We start from the raw sequence: 13,698 nt of genomic DNA on the forward strand, positions 1-13,698 counted from the left end.
TCGGTATCACTTGTCCAACGGGCTAGTGCAATTTTATGTCTCAAAGGTTTTATCTCACTCGATACAACGGAGGATTGTGCCACCAATTCGACTGCCTGTGTAGGGCATGTTGATTTTTGAGTGGGCAGGCGGAATTACAGAAATGCTTGCCCCACGGGCAAGTGGCTTTTATTCCTTAGATCAAACCCCTGAAATTGTATATAATAAAAGCAACTCTTCACCATATGCATTGATAAATAATCATGTATCCTGACTGCATTGTAAAATAAGTATCTGAAGATTATTTACATAATGTATGACTTAATTGAAATTCGACAAAGATTATTGTACGTACATGCCATATATACGAGTATTTAGTAATATCATTTTATACGAGGATTATTTGCCGGGTGTTTCAGAGTCTGCTGCTGCTGCTGCCGTATAAAGCATTTGATTATTTGTGATGAGAATCGATACAGCTGCCTGTTGAATATACCTTACGCATACGATACTGCTATACTATAGCGTACAGGGATTTTGTGGTATGGGCAAAGATAAGTGATTTCGGGCACGGATCAATATTCCAAGCCCAACCAGGTTGTGATGTGTAGATTCTATTCAATTGTCGCTTATAGAAACATATTACACTTATTTTAATAAATATGATAACACGAATACGTAGTCGTTCATATTATTGTTGTTAGTTCGTTCGATTTCTTATCCTTCATATGAATTTGCGAATTGTTCAAAACTCTACTTTGAAACAGGATCCTTCGGGGTACTCGTGGGCAGGAATCTCCTCGGGTAGGGCGAAATCGGCAATAACCGGAGTACGAGCGCCGAAGACGAGTCGATCGTGAGGGAGGTTTGGAGGTTCTCCCCAAGAAAATTTTGAATATCCCCTATGAATATTCCCTCACGATGCCCTTGGGTACTCGATCACGGAGTGAAATATATAGTCGAACTTGGTTGCAACGAACTTCAGGGGACCAGAAAATGTGTTTTATTGATAGTTCTTCATATATATCCAGTGTCGACTTATTGAAATTGTCCTATTTGGGACGAAATTCGAGAGTTTGCATATTACTTGTGTGCATTTTAAAGTACATCCACATCTCCATCCCTCCACTTTGTCAAGCACAACAAACACGTGGTTTTCTTGGAAGAATATGACAGTAGTTTCAGCTCGAGTCGGTTCCGATCGATTCATATTTCGTGACACTATGTATGAAATAGATAACATCGAATTTGGATGTCACCCAAGTCGGACGAATTTCCACGGTCCCAAGATGTCTGACTTGAACGGAGTGTCGATTGTAGCTCTTCGGGTATTCATGTTATTTACGAACCATTAAACAAAATATATAGATATATATAATGATTTCGTTTTCTATTTGACAGAGTGACGCAGACCTATGATGCCGGAGCGTGTGTTTACTTCTACTTCGGTTACAACTATCGAGGAATCCCGAATCCAGTTGAGGTTTACGAAGATATTGAAAAGAGTGCGCGTGATGAAATCCTCGCTAATGGTGGAAGTTTGTCTCATCATCACGGAGGTATGTTATTGCTATTATACAGTACTCCAGTGAGTCCTTATCCCCAGACGAGTGCCACCTTTTTCATCTGAGGGATTGACACTGTTATTTATTCTATTATTATTATTTATTTTCTGATAGAATTACAACAAGTAATAAGATATTGGAACATAGATGAAACAGTAATGATGTTTTAACATAAGATGTTGTAATAATACGGCAGGAAAAGGCTAGAAAAAGCTAAGCTTGTGGTTTAACCCACCCTAACCAACCCTATATTTGATTGGTAGATTTCGTTAAGAAAAATGTTTTATTTGGTGTCCCTTACAAACCCACACCTGCCATAAGCAAAACAGGGGGTGTGATTTTGAGCTATACGAGTGCCACTTATTCAATGTATCTGTCTACCAATCGTATCGTAATAACTGTAGTGTATATTTTGGCTTTTGCTATTTTCTAGTCGGCAAATTACGCAAGAAATGGATGAGTCGAGTGGTCAGTGACGTCGGGTTAGGAATGATGAAAGCTATGAAAAAATACATCGATCCACAGAATATATTCGCCTCTGGAAACATGTTCGATTCCGAAGCCGGTGGTGACTGCGGCGACAACGATGACCATCAATTCATGAGCAAACTATGAAACAATGTTAAACAAAGTATGGTGTGTAGTTTGATAGGTGTACATGTAGTCGTTTCCTAGACAGTTCTGCTACGTGTCTATTTGATTTTAGTTGAATGATACTGATTCTTCAGATATCCAAGGTGCTCGATGTATATGACAAAAAGTTCATCTGTCTGATTCTGATCAAAAATAAGATAAAGCCATTCGTTCTGAATCGATTCAATGAAATAATGAATTTAGTTGTAAATGACAGTTATTGTTATACTTTGAATATACAAAGCCGAAGACAGTGACACTGTGTTAAACTGTATAATATTGTCCCCGCATCACGTGGAAAAGATATGACTCAAATTGTGATTTTGAAGGCAGTATGAATAAGTGAAAAATGTTATATATATACATGTATGTAATAATGTGCTAAATCATGTCAAAATAAATTTATTTCAATTGTGAATAAATAAGCAATCACGAAGTTCTCCCTAAGTTTTATCTCCAAAGTAGAAACGAATATTTGATTGGACGGTATATCTTCAGAGGAGATGGCTACTGTCAAGCGAGTTCTCGTATTTTTCCAGCTGATACTATGATTCTGCATCTGCTACATGTAAACATGGTTCGTGGTCGTGGGCACAAAAAGTGCGGGAAAAGTAGCGCTTTTAGTGAATTACGCCTATGATGGACATCGTAACAAGATTTGTGAAACCATCACCATTGGATGACCTGGAACAGACTGAACTCGTTCACGAAATCTGATCTTTTAAACCAAAATCAAAAGTTGCATAAAACATCTTTTCTATTTAAAGTGGCTTTAAATTCGTTATTAATTGAGCGAACAATTTCTCTTCATTAGATAAAGCATTGGCGTTGATGGAATTAACGAATGAAACAATATCTATCTCCACAACAATTTTTCCACAATGAAATTCGTCTTGCAAGAGTAAATTTGTATAGGGGTTTACTATTTTTGGTGGGGGAGGGCAACGGGTATTTGTATTCGGCACATCAATTAATTGCTCTCAATAATATGGAAGGAAAGAAGTGGAAATTTATTGAATGTTTTTGGTGAATGGTCATTTAATCAATGTTAATGAATAGTTCATTCTGTATATAAATAGATTAATTAAGCAAATGAGTTTTTGCTGAAAAAAATTGAATACAGAATACCGTTACCTAAAAAAATATGGAAACATCATTTAGAATTTAGGTCGGATTCTTGCAAGTATCATACATTATTAGCACTAAACACCTCAGTGGTCTGTATTGTTGGTAATAAGGAAATTATGTTCTGGCGGTAAATATTTACTAATTTTAGTTCACAGAAATTCCGCTATAGTTATTCACCACCTAATACAGCCGCGCGATTCTACTCTGGCACGGGAGGAATTCAGATACTTTTTCAGTCAAATTTAATCACAACTCAACTGTAGTTTGACACAAATGGATAATCGTATAAATTTTAAAGCTTTATTTAACAGGAATCTGCTTATGTGATCGATTTTCAAGCCACTTTAAAGAGGACTCTTTGCTCGGCGAATGTATAAGCATCTGGTGAAGCAGCAGACTCACGTGCCACACGATAAATTTAAAGGAAATAAGATTTTATTCCAAAGGATTTTCAGATCATAAACTATATAACAAACAATCATTTCACAAAGACAATAGTCTGCACTTACGTCGTATGTAATGGGACAAATAAATTGACCATGTCCAAAGGACATGTTTACTGCTTAGAAATGATGTGTGCTTGGCCTTTTAATTAGATCATCTCTTGAGTACTCTTGACTCTTACAAAATGTTGTGACAAGTATTCAGATAACTTGTAAATCAAAAAGTACCTTTTCAGCACTTTTTGATATTTTCATGACAAATTTTTCCAAAAAATATCCCAGCAGCAGATTCATTAGTCCTTGCAATTTTGTGGGAAATCCTGCAAACATTCCATTGTTTCTGTAAAACAATTCGGTCCAATCAAAATAACATCGAAAATTAATGTATTTGAAGTGTGTTGCCAGGACTATATAGATAGATAGATAGCATGTTTTGATAGAATCAATTTTTTTGTAAACTGATTTTATTTTGCTTTGAAATCAACCATTATACAATCTTATTTCATTGATATCTTGAAGTCTATGCAACTACATTAAACAATATACAAATCACCTCATAACTACACATTTACGTCATTTGCTATACTACAGTCCTGAATGACTGAATATGTGAAGTAATTTAAATGCTTTAAGTATTTGTAACTATTTTTAAATGATAATGAGTCAATAATACACTAGGTACGACAGGTATTAATTCTCTATATCAATCAGTAGCGAATATTAAAATACCGATAATTAGAGATAATAGCACAGATTTAACAGTAATGATTTTGTGTTTTCTGTACGTAATATAAAGGCAAAGATTGGATCGCTCTACTAAGATTCAGTTGACGATTTAATCGTCACTCTCATTTTCATTGAAAGCTTGATTCGGGATCATGTATCACCAGAGTTTTGAGATAGATAGAATATTTGCTTAATGGCCAGTATCTCAGTTTTTCGAAAGTCAGAGAGAAAAGCTACGTTCTTCAACTGTTTTGTAAGTTTAGATAAAACAACAGATCCTCGATGTTGTTATCATCCTGTTTCAAAATATTCTCGACCTCTTCACGTTGTTTTTCGCGTACTGATTTCTGTTTAACTGGTACCTGATGTTGCTGATGCTGTTTCCGTTGCTGATGGTGCGACGACGATGACGACTGTTGCCGCGTATGCCCGCGCTGTAAAATCGGCACGTCGCCCGATTCACCGATTTCGCAATCGTCGACGTCATTTTTCTCATCTTCGCGAAGCACGGGAACGACGTCGTACAAAATCTCGGCATTCTCCTGTAGACGATACGCCAGCAATTTCTCGTTGACGTGCACGCTGCATCCGTCGGCCATGATATGACCGACGACTCGCGCAATATTGCGCGCGTCGTCGATACCGCTGTGCGGTTTACCGATGAATGCCATTCCCAAATTCTCGAGCATCGCGCGTAAATTCGCCTTGGCGAATCCGTAAAAATTACGATACGTCTTACGCACATTGACCCACTTGCGCGCCCACCGCGGAAACTTTATCTCCGATATTTGACATTGTTTCTGCATGAATCGACTCATATCCCACGGCCCGTCGGTGACGATCGCGTACGTCGATGCGCCGTCGTTCGAGCACAGCGAAAGCCATGATTCCATTCGCTGAAGAACGTCGGGGAAAGCGTCGGCGCTGTCGATCACCTCCTGGGTAATACCCGTCAACTCTGTGCAGAACGGTGACAATTTCGAGTTCTTCTGCGGCCTGCAATATTCGTGAAACTCCGATTCGACTTTTAACGTGTTAGTGTTCAGCAAAATGGCCGGAAACTCGATTATCTCATGCGGAAAGTTTGTGCCGTTACTTTCCTCACAGGTCGCCTCGAAATCGATGATTACGAGATAATCGTATGGCGTTTCACGTTTAGTTACGTTCGCGATGCGCGCTTTAACGAGTTTCTGTTTTTTGTACAAATTCTTCAGACGCTTTTTCAGAACTTCTTTCACGCCACGCGTGTCCATGTGATACTTAGCAAGCTGTTCCCGTAGCTCCAGTTTCGTCATTCTGTTCACTTCGCCGTTCGTCAGCGATATCTGTTTGTAAACGGGATCGCTGAACGGGCCATCGTAAGAATGCCTCTGATCATCTTTATTGACTGTCCGCTGTGGATTCGGTTTATGTCGGGGTTTCCAGTTATGCACAGTTGCCGCATCGGGACCTTCCCCGCAGACATCCAACTGCAATAAGCCTCCTTCTGCCATAATAACAAACACGAAAATCTGCAATCGAGAAACAATACATATCAAAACTCTCATCTCATAAAAAACCCAAAAATTTGAAATAAATTGAATTAAACTTTAACCATCTTAAGGTTAATAGAGCTTTAAAAAAAACAAATCAGAACAACATTCTTCACGATATGTGGAAAATACATCTGATAGGTATGGAAGCCCTGAAACGACATTACAAATTATGTTTTACAAATTACGAGTTTAAGGTTAACGATTTACCATAATGAGCTCCCTGCATTTCATATTTCGCGCCAGGTCAAGGCCTTAAACAATTACGTTTTACGAATTACGTTTCATGACTTAGGCCTACGTTTTACGCATTACGTTTTACGAACGTTTTCCATTGACTTATTGGCTATTGCTTCAAGAGTTTTTCGGAAAAACACAGGCTTTGCAATGAAGTCGAATCATGACGAAGAATGAATCTGACTGAATTTATTTTGCATTTTGAAATATATACATGTATATATCAATAGTAAAATTGACAGAGTTTCGTATGCATTTTTTATTACAATATAGAGTAATAATGAGACTAAGGAAGTCAAAAAGTGACTTATGATAATTTCAAATGATTAAAAATATAGAGATTCAGCCTGCATATGCCCGGATTAATTTCTTAATAAATTAATAAAACACTGACACAGTCCTGTTTGGCAAGGGCACGATGATTAAGATGATACAAAACTGAAAATTATTCGGGGTTCATGGAGATAAAAAGGAATTTGACTCCATATCGGTGCGGATACAATTGTTCAATTGTAACCAATGATCAGAACAAGTCTTAGCTTTTAATAATGAAAATATATATTTATATTTGAAAGCAAAGCGTTTGGGCTGCAATGTCATCGATCATTAGTTCATTCATCGTTATTAGTTCGGCAAAAAATTACAACCGATCACACTACAGTGCTGCCTTCTCTGCCTGCTGCCCAAAGTTATTCACGACACAGAGAGTGCACCACAACCTTGACCATTTGTGATAAATTGAACCGAAATGTAGTGGTAAATCGTTGCCCAAAATATAAGTCGTAAAAAGTAACTCGTAAGATGTAATTCGTAAAAAACGTAATTCGTAAAACGTAATTCGTTATGTCGTTTCAGGGCTTCCATAGATAGGGTTCTTAGTCTTTATCAAATCTATATCTTCGAAATAACACTTTCTCGTACAAACAATCAATTCTATATCTTCGAAATAACACTTTCTCGTACAAACATACCGCTAAAATATCTTAATTTTTCACAAAACCATCATTACGGAAGTAGAATTGTTACTCCACCTCTTCATACCCGAAGCCTTGCCGAAACCGAATGGTTATAATAAAACACGGATCTGGACTTACAATCGGTACAACGGATTGACACTAAGAGTCAACGAGCCTAGGGTTCCCTGTCCCAGATTCCGCTTCCAAAGTTCTCGGTTCAGCGTGTGACTTTTAGATTATTTTTTCACTCTTAAATTGAATTAAACTTTAAAGCGGAAACTGGATCTAATAAAAACGCCTAACTGATGGGACAGACTTGGGAAAGACCAGTACTTCAGATCATCTGGATATTCGCAATATTTTCCTCTCCTCATGGACCAAACATGATCTTTGCTAGAAATTGAGTATAAAATCCATCACGACAAACCCTTTTTACTGCTATTTTATATTTATTGTCCACTACAGACAGCCTGACAAGACGGTGACAAACGTATTTTGTGACATTGCAAATTGTGTGACAACAGAATGATACTGATATCTCTAACTTAACTCGAATTACAAAGACCAAGTCTTGACCAGACAGTAGGCCTAAATCCAATCTCAATTCCAATTGCATGCTCGCTAGTGTAGTTATTCATAAATTCCAGCGCTTTAAACCTCATCACTGTATCAGAATCTAGGAGTTTCGCCGTTATTTGGAATCTCATTTCATGACGATTAGTGCTGGATTCGTTTAATCTCTTTGATTCGTGATTGACGATACTTTCTGAAATTAAATCAATATAGATGTACTAACAATTAAATCTGGATTGACTTTTCAATTCATGTTTCATCCGTTTTTTAAACTGACCATGATACAACAACAATTCATTCTGTGCACGTTGAGCTCAATTTAATACGTATAACTTCTAATTCTTAAGAAATCCTGAGTTGTATCTCAGAGAATCTTCATCAGAACACAATCAATGACCTACAATAGACAATCAACAGAATATTTGTAAATAAGTATTCATTTACTGTTCACAAGTTTTAAAAGACTGAAGTGAAGTTACCTGTCGTATAATATTTTCACCCCAATGAAATTGACTGCTAATGTCCAGTGTCACGTTCAGAATAATAAATTAATCATCTTAAGTGAACAAACAAATTGCCAGTGTCGTGGCCTCTGCTGCATGGCTGGTTCAGTTCAGTATGTCAGTGACAGTAGAGATTGGTTTATCCATCTCAAGTTCATTGTTGTCGATTGACGACGGTTCCTTCAAGCAGGGTAGATTTAGACGGCGATGTAACGGAGACATCCTGAATTGCATATCGATATTTTCGAAGCCACACGTAGTACAGGTGCCCGCAGAAAAGTTACCAGAACCTGATAGTTTTTGTCGGGTTTCTTTCTTCATTGGTGTAAAAACCGACTTTAAAGCGGTCCATGGAACGTAAATCGAGACACTTCGAGGCCAAATTCGGTTTTCGTATCTAGTCGACTATAGTGGTCGGAACTAATAACCGAATGCGCTTGATTTTCGAACTTTTCCGGAATCTAGTTCCGACTTACGGACATTCGGTTGGTTTCGTTTAGTTCGACTATAGTCGACTAACTCAGATAACCGAAGGTGGCCCTGGGTTCGTGAAAATGATTCACAGGCCGGCCGTGAAAAGCAGTTAATTTTATAGCGGGGCAGTGAAATGGGGGTGTTACTAAAAACCATGCGCTACTAAAACGAAGACCTATGCACTTTGGGGTATTAGAACTATGCATGACTAAAAAGAAGTCCGAAGATACTCGAAATCATCACTTGGGGCGCTCTGTACCACCTCTGCCGGTTTGCTTAAATAAACGAATGACAAATTTCAAAATCAATCATATTTATTCTCATACAACAATTATACAAAATGCCAGGTTTGTGCTCGAGGAATTATAATGTAAGCTCCTCAAACACGGACTTTCAAAAACAACTAGTCCAACCACCATAGGCGTATTAACTATAAACGAGAGTTTATATACGCCCATGGCCCAACCATAGACTCTAAAACAGAAACGTCTATGGCCTACAACCATGGACTCTTGAACCGTGAGTCCATGGCTCCCCGCACCAAAACCAGAGATAAACCTGGCCAAATACTCTGGAAAGCCTAGGATTAAGTAATCAATCTGATTTACATTCTTACATCATTTCATTTTCACATATCATTTATTTCTATTACTATGTATGAAATTGTACTAACTTAAAACAAAGTTACATGTAAGGTTTTTAGAAGTCTTTATCTATGATACATTTCCACTACAGCTGATTAATACAATTTGCATCGATAGGAAAATAACAAAAATACACAAAGAATTATAAACTTTGATCCATAAAAAAACCGAAAATTGGACTAGTCTAAGATTATGAATTTGACAATTCATGAGGTCAAAATAACCGACACTTTGTTATATTTCATGAAATATGAATCTATCATGTCAACTTTTCAAATGACATCGATTGAGGACATCTCATTTAGCAAGAAAAAGCTCAACTTTATTCAATAGGACCTGTATAAATCAATTTTTTATGAACAATTGACATGAACACGTCATTTTATCTCCACAACAACAATTATACCTAAATGACAGGTATTCATGTACTGGAGAAAGTGCCTCAGTCATTTACAAAAACGTAACCTGTATTTCAAAAAAGTCTCCAACATAAAAACATTATAACCGGAGATAAAACCACAAATTCAATCTGGAAAGCTAAAGATTAGATTAAATAAACAGTCTTTGATTTAATTTTCATTAACATTATTTTACAAGATAGCTAGTTTTGCCACCTTTGCCTTGTCTTTAAGAGGTTTGAAGACATTATCAAATTGGTTATTTTCTCAAATGTTACATTTAATGCAAAGTATTTTGGAGGTATTCTCTTCTATGCATTCAGCAAGAGTATATAAATCGAGTGTATAAATATTGTTCAACTGCCGATTTGAATAGAGCTAGGGCAATTACTAATAGCTAATGGCTTTGCTACAATGGAGTTAAGATTCAATAACTATCTTTTTGAGGTGCTTCTTGTGCAGACATTCAGAACCCATATAGACATTGTTAAACCATGGTTTTAGAGTCCATAGCTAGCATTATCTACTGATTAATACTGTTCATATATCCTCATTTATCAAGAAACTGCTCCTCTATTTTGATACTCAATTTTCCATAAGGGCCTTAATGAAAATAGTATTTTATGAGCACCACAGTATGAATGACGAAACATGTATATCATTTTATTCTTACACAACAATTATACCCCACTAAATGAGTTATTTATAAAACAGTTCAACATAAAACCTACAAATTCACTCACTCGTGAAAGCGTAAGGTAAACTAATTAATCTTAGTTATTACAAGAAAACTAAAAACATTGCCAACAATCTCGATGCAAGGGATGATTGTGTCTCAATCTGGACTTCTCATGTAGGGCAAGTTGATTTTTGAGGGGGCAAGTGATATTACATATGCTCGGTCAAGTGGCTGGCATTTATTTCTTAAATCAAACCCTGCAAAATATTATAAAGGTTTTTTCTTCGTGATAATTTAAGATAAATCGAGTATCTTCATATAAATATGGCTTGACTGACGAAGCTACGGCAACTTCTTAATTTTTATTATTCAACTTGATAGTAGATATCAATACAACTCTATATAAAGATCAGAAATTCTTCTGATATTACAGGCTCCACACAGATGTGGTTAAACTGATAATCAAAACAAAGCTAGGACAATTGACCAATTAGCACTATATCCTTGAGTTAGCCTATCAAGAAACTGCTCCTTCTATTCTATGCTCCTGCTAATCAAATCAGTACTTTATGAACCACTGAAAAGTACCAAGAAATTAACAACTAAAAAGTTTCAACATGAATGATGAAAATGTACATCGTTTTATTAACACAACAATAATATCTCAAACGAGAAATCATCATGCAAGTTCCTAATTTCCAAACATGCGTTATGTGTTACAATAACAGTCTCCAACATAGAGCATTAAAACTGGAGATGGAACATACAGATTCACTCTTGAAATCTAAGTATCAACTAATCATAACTTTCACTAGAAAACTAGAATTTTGCCTACTTTGCCCAGATGTCCAAGCACCTTGGCATTAAATACTAAGTATTCTGATGTTTTTTTCTGGCAGCTTCGAAAACATCAACATAATCAAACAATCGGTAACTAATCAATAACATCAATAACTTAAGTTTATAACTGTTTTACATTCTTTCTAAAAAGTAAAATGTATGTACCAGATTTTAGATAGTAAGTCTACCCCCGTATAACAATCAACGGTCACAGCAGTGATTGAGCGCGGCTAGTTCATTGGACGGTCGATCTTTCATCACAGTTATTCAAAGCATTCTATCATATCAGTTATTTTCTTAAAGTGTGTTCGATTTAGTTAAGGTTTATGGTTATTTGTTTTGTTCATTACAATAACTGAGTCCGATAGAATGCTTAAAACAACAACAGAAAAGATCTCGGGTTCTCGCTATACTTAGGGAAGGTTGTTCGATAAGTGAATAACCTTGTTGATAAATGTTTGAAAAATGCCTTTTCATGTAAATAGAGTATTAATTTGTTGTTTGTTTCTATTGTTGTTAGTATTTTTATCTATTTTTTGATATTATCTATTTATGTATGTACTTGTATTTTATATTATTTACTACTTATTATTTATTGGGTTTTTTAAATTTATTTTTTCATTAATTTATGTACTTGTAGTTTATATTATGTATTATTTATACTCCTCTATTTACAACTGCAGGCATTTTTTCACTGTAAAGTTTCTGGGCCCATTTTAGAAAAGCACTACCGATTCACTGCCACTCCTTAATAATCATTATACACCCAATTTGAAGCTAAGTGATTATTCACGAGAGCCATCTCGTGATATGGATTTACCAATTACAATAAAAGAAGTTCAAACAGCTATAAACAATGTTAAAACGTTCAAAATTAGTCCTAGCTATCACTTAATGCCTTGTTATTCCTAGCTTTACCTCTCAAATGTAAATAATGGTCTCCTTTCAAATAAAGCTTTTTATTTCAAATACGTAGCTATGATCATCAAACAGATTGATGGAGGCTCAAAGTTAAAACTCGATGTGAAAATCGACATATACGATTCAATTGTGAAATCAGTTACATGGGCCTTCGAAAATATATATCCATCAAATTAATACATCTACAATTCAGCAAATACTTAATATTTGTACATCAACACTGGCCTAATGTTATGTTCTATATTTCCTAACTATGTGATACCTACACGGAAAAGTAGCCATAGTTGACTATGTTTAACTATGGCAAAGTTTAAAGATTAAACTCACAATATCATGTTGAAACTATATCTCAGTTTAGGAGTTAACTCAACAGACCTGCGAGCCCAAACAAGGCGCTTGACGCGACCATTTACCCCTATTGACTAACCTAACTTGACTTCTCTATCAACCAAGGATCGAATACCAATATTGTGAATTAATGGAGCTTAGTTTTTATTAGACTCTCACATTGCATTAAACATTATAAAATAATTTCCTTTACAACACTATATCAGACTGGTTTGAAAAAGGGTGATAAGTAAAAAAATCAATACTTTACGACAAAAATCCGCTATTGTCTTTGCCGCTCCTGGATCTCAGTGTTTATAAGATGCGCTATTGTTTATGCTGCTCCTAATAAGATACACTATTGTCTTTGCTGCTTTCAAAACAGTGCTTATCCTGAATCAGTGTTTATCAGATAATCCATTAGCTTTGTTGCTCGAATCAGTGTTTATAAGATTCACTATAGTCTCTGCTGCTCCTGATAAAATATTTTATAGAAATCAACCACCGTTTGTAGAAGAATCTATCGTTGAGTGATTAATCCGTTGCTGGCTCCTTAACTTCTAATCTGGGCTTCTGCAGTTTTCAACAGCAAATGGGTCAATCAGTATTCATCTACTTGTAGATTTTCTGATGAGTTGTTGATCTCAAGCTGGGTTTTTTCTCATAGTTGATATTTAGCTGCAATAATTAAAAGAAGATATCCTGTTATGACAAAATATTTCAATAAGAATTAATCGTAATAATTCCATGTATATCAAGTTACCTTTTATGATTGCCTGGTTCGTTATCGGTGTGGATCATCTAAAGTTGGTGGGTTAATGAGTTCAATTCTGTTGGCCTCATCTGTGCGCTGTTCAAGTTGGTCGATTTTGGACGAGTAGCTGATCTCGAGCTGGGTTTCTTCTTATAGTTGAAATTTAGCTGCAATGATTAAAAGAAGATATCCTGTAATGACCAAATATTTCAATAAGAATTAATCGTAATAATTTCATGTATATCAAGTTACCTTTTATGATTGCTGGGATCGTTATCGGTGTGGATCATCTGAAGTTGGTGGGTTAATGAGTTCGATTCTGTTGGCGTCATCTGTTCGCTGTTCCAGTTGGTCGATTTTGAACGAGTAGCTGATCTCAAGCTGGG

General features: G+C 36.1%; 2 protein-coding genes across 2 annotated transcripts in view; one reads left to right on the forward strand and one right to left on the reverse strand.

Moving 5' to 3' along the window:
• The window catches only part of LOC141907454 (alkyldihydroxyacetonephosphate synthase, peroxisomal-like), a 40,512-nt gene extending 37,922 nt beyond the window's left edge, over positions 1–2,590 (forward strand). Inside the window, exons 15-16 of the mRNA XM_074797102.1 lie at positions 1,381–1,538; positions 1,978–2,590. Of these exons, the coding sequence (XP_074653203.1) occupies positions 1,381–1,538; positions 1,978–2,159 (340 nt within the window). The 3' untranslated portion in view covers positions 2,160–2,590. The remainder of the gene's footprint in view (positions 1–1,380; positions 1,539–1,977) is intronic.
• Positions 2,591–3,831: 1,241 nt separating this feature from the next.
• On the reverse strand, positions 3,832–7,295 carry LOC141906922 (3'-5' exoribonuclease 1-like). Its single transcript, XM_074796415.1, has 2 exons — positions 7,215–7,295; positions 3,832–5,985 (listed from the first exon to the last, which is right to left on the reverse strand). The coding sequence occupies exon 2, from the start codon at positions 5,965–5,967 to the stop codon at positions 4,717–4,719; it is 1,251 nt and encodes a 416-aa protein (XP_074652516.1). The 5' UTR covers positions 5,968–5,985; positions 7,215–7,295; the 3' UTR covers positions 3,832–4,716.
• Between the last annotated feature and the right edge of the window lie 6,403 nt (positions 7,296–13,698).

This window comes from Tubulanus polymorphus, chromosome 6 (genome assembly GCF_964204645.1).
Source record: "Tubulanus polymorphus chromosome 6, tnTubPoly1.2, whole genome shotgun sequence".
In the NCBI taxonomy this organism is placed as follows: domain Eukaryota; kingdom Metazoa; phylum Nemertea; class Palaeonemertea; order Tubulaniformes; family Tubulanidae; genus Tubulanus; species Tubulanus polymorphus.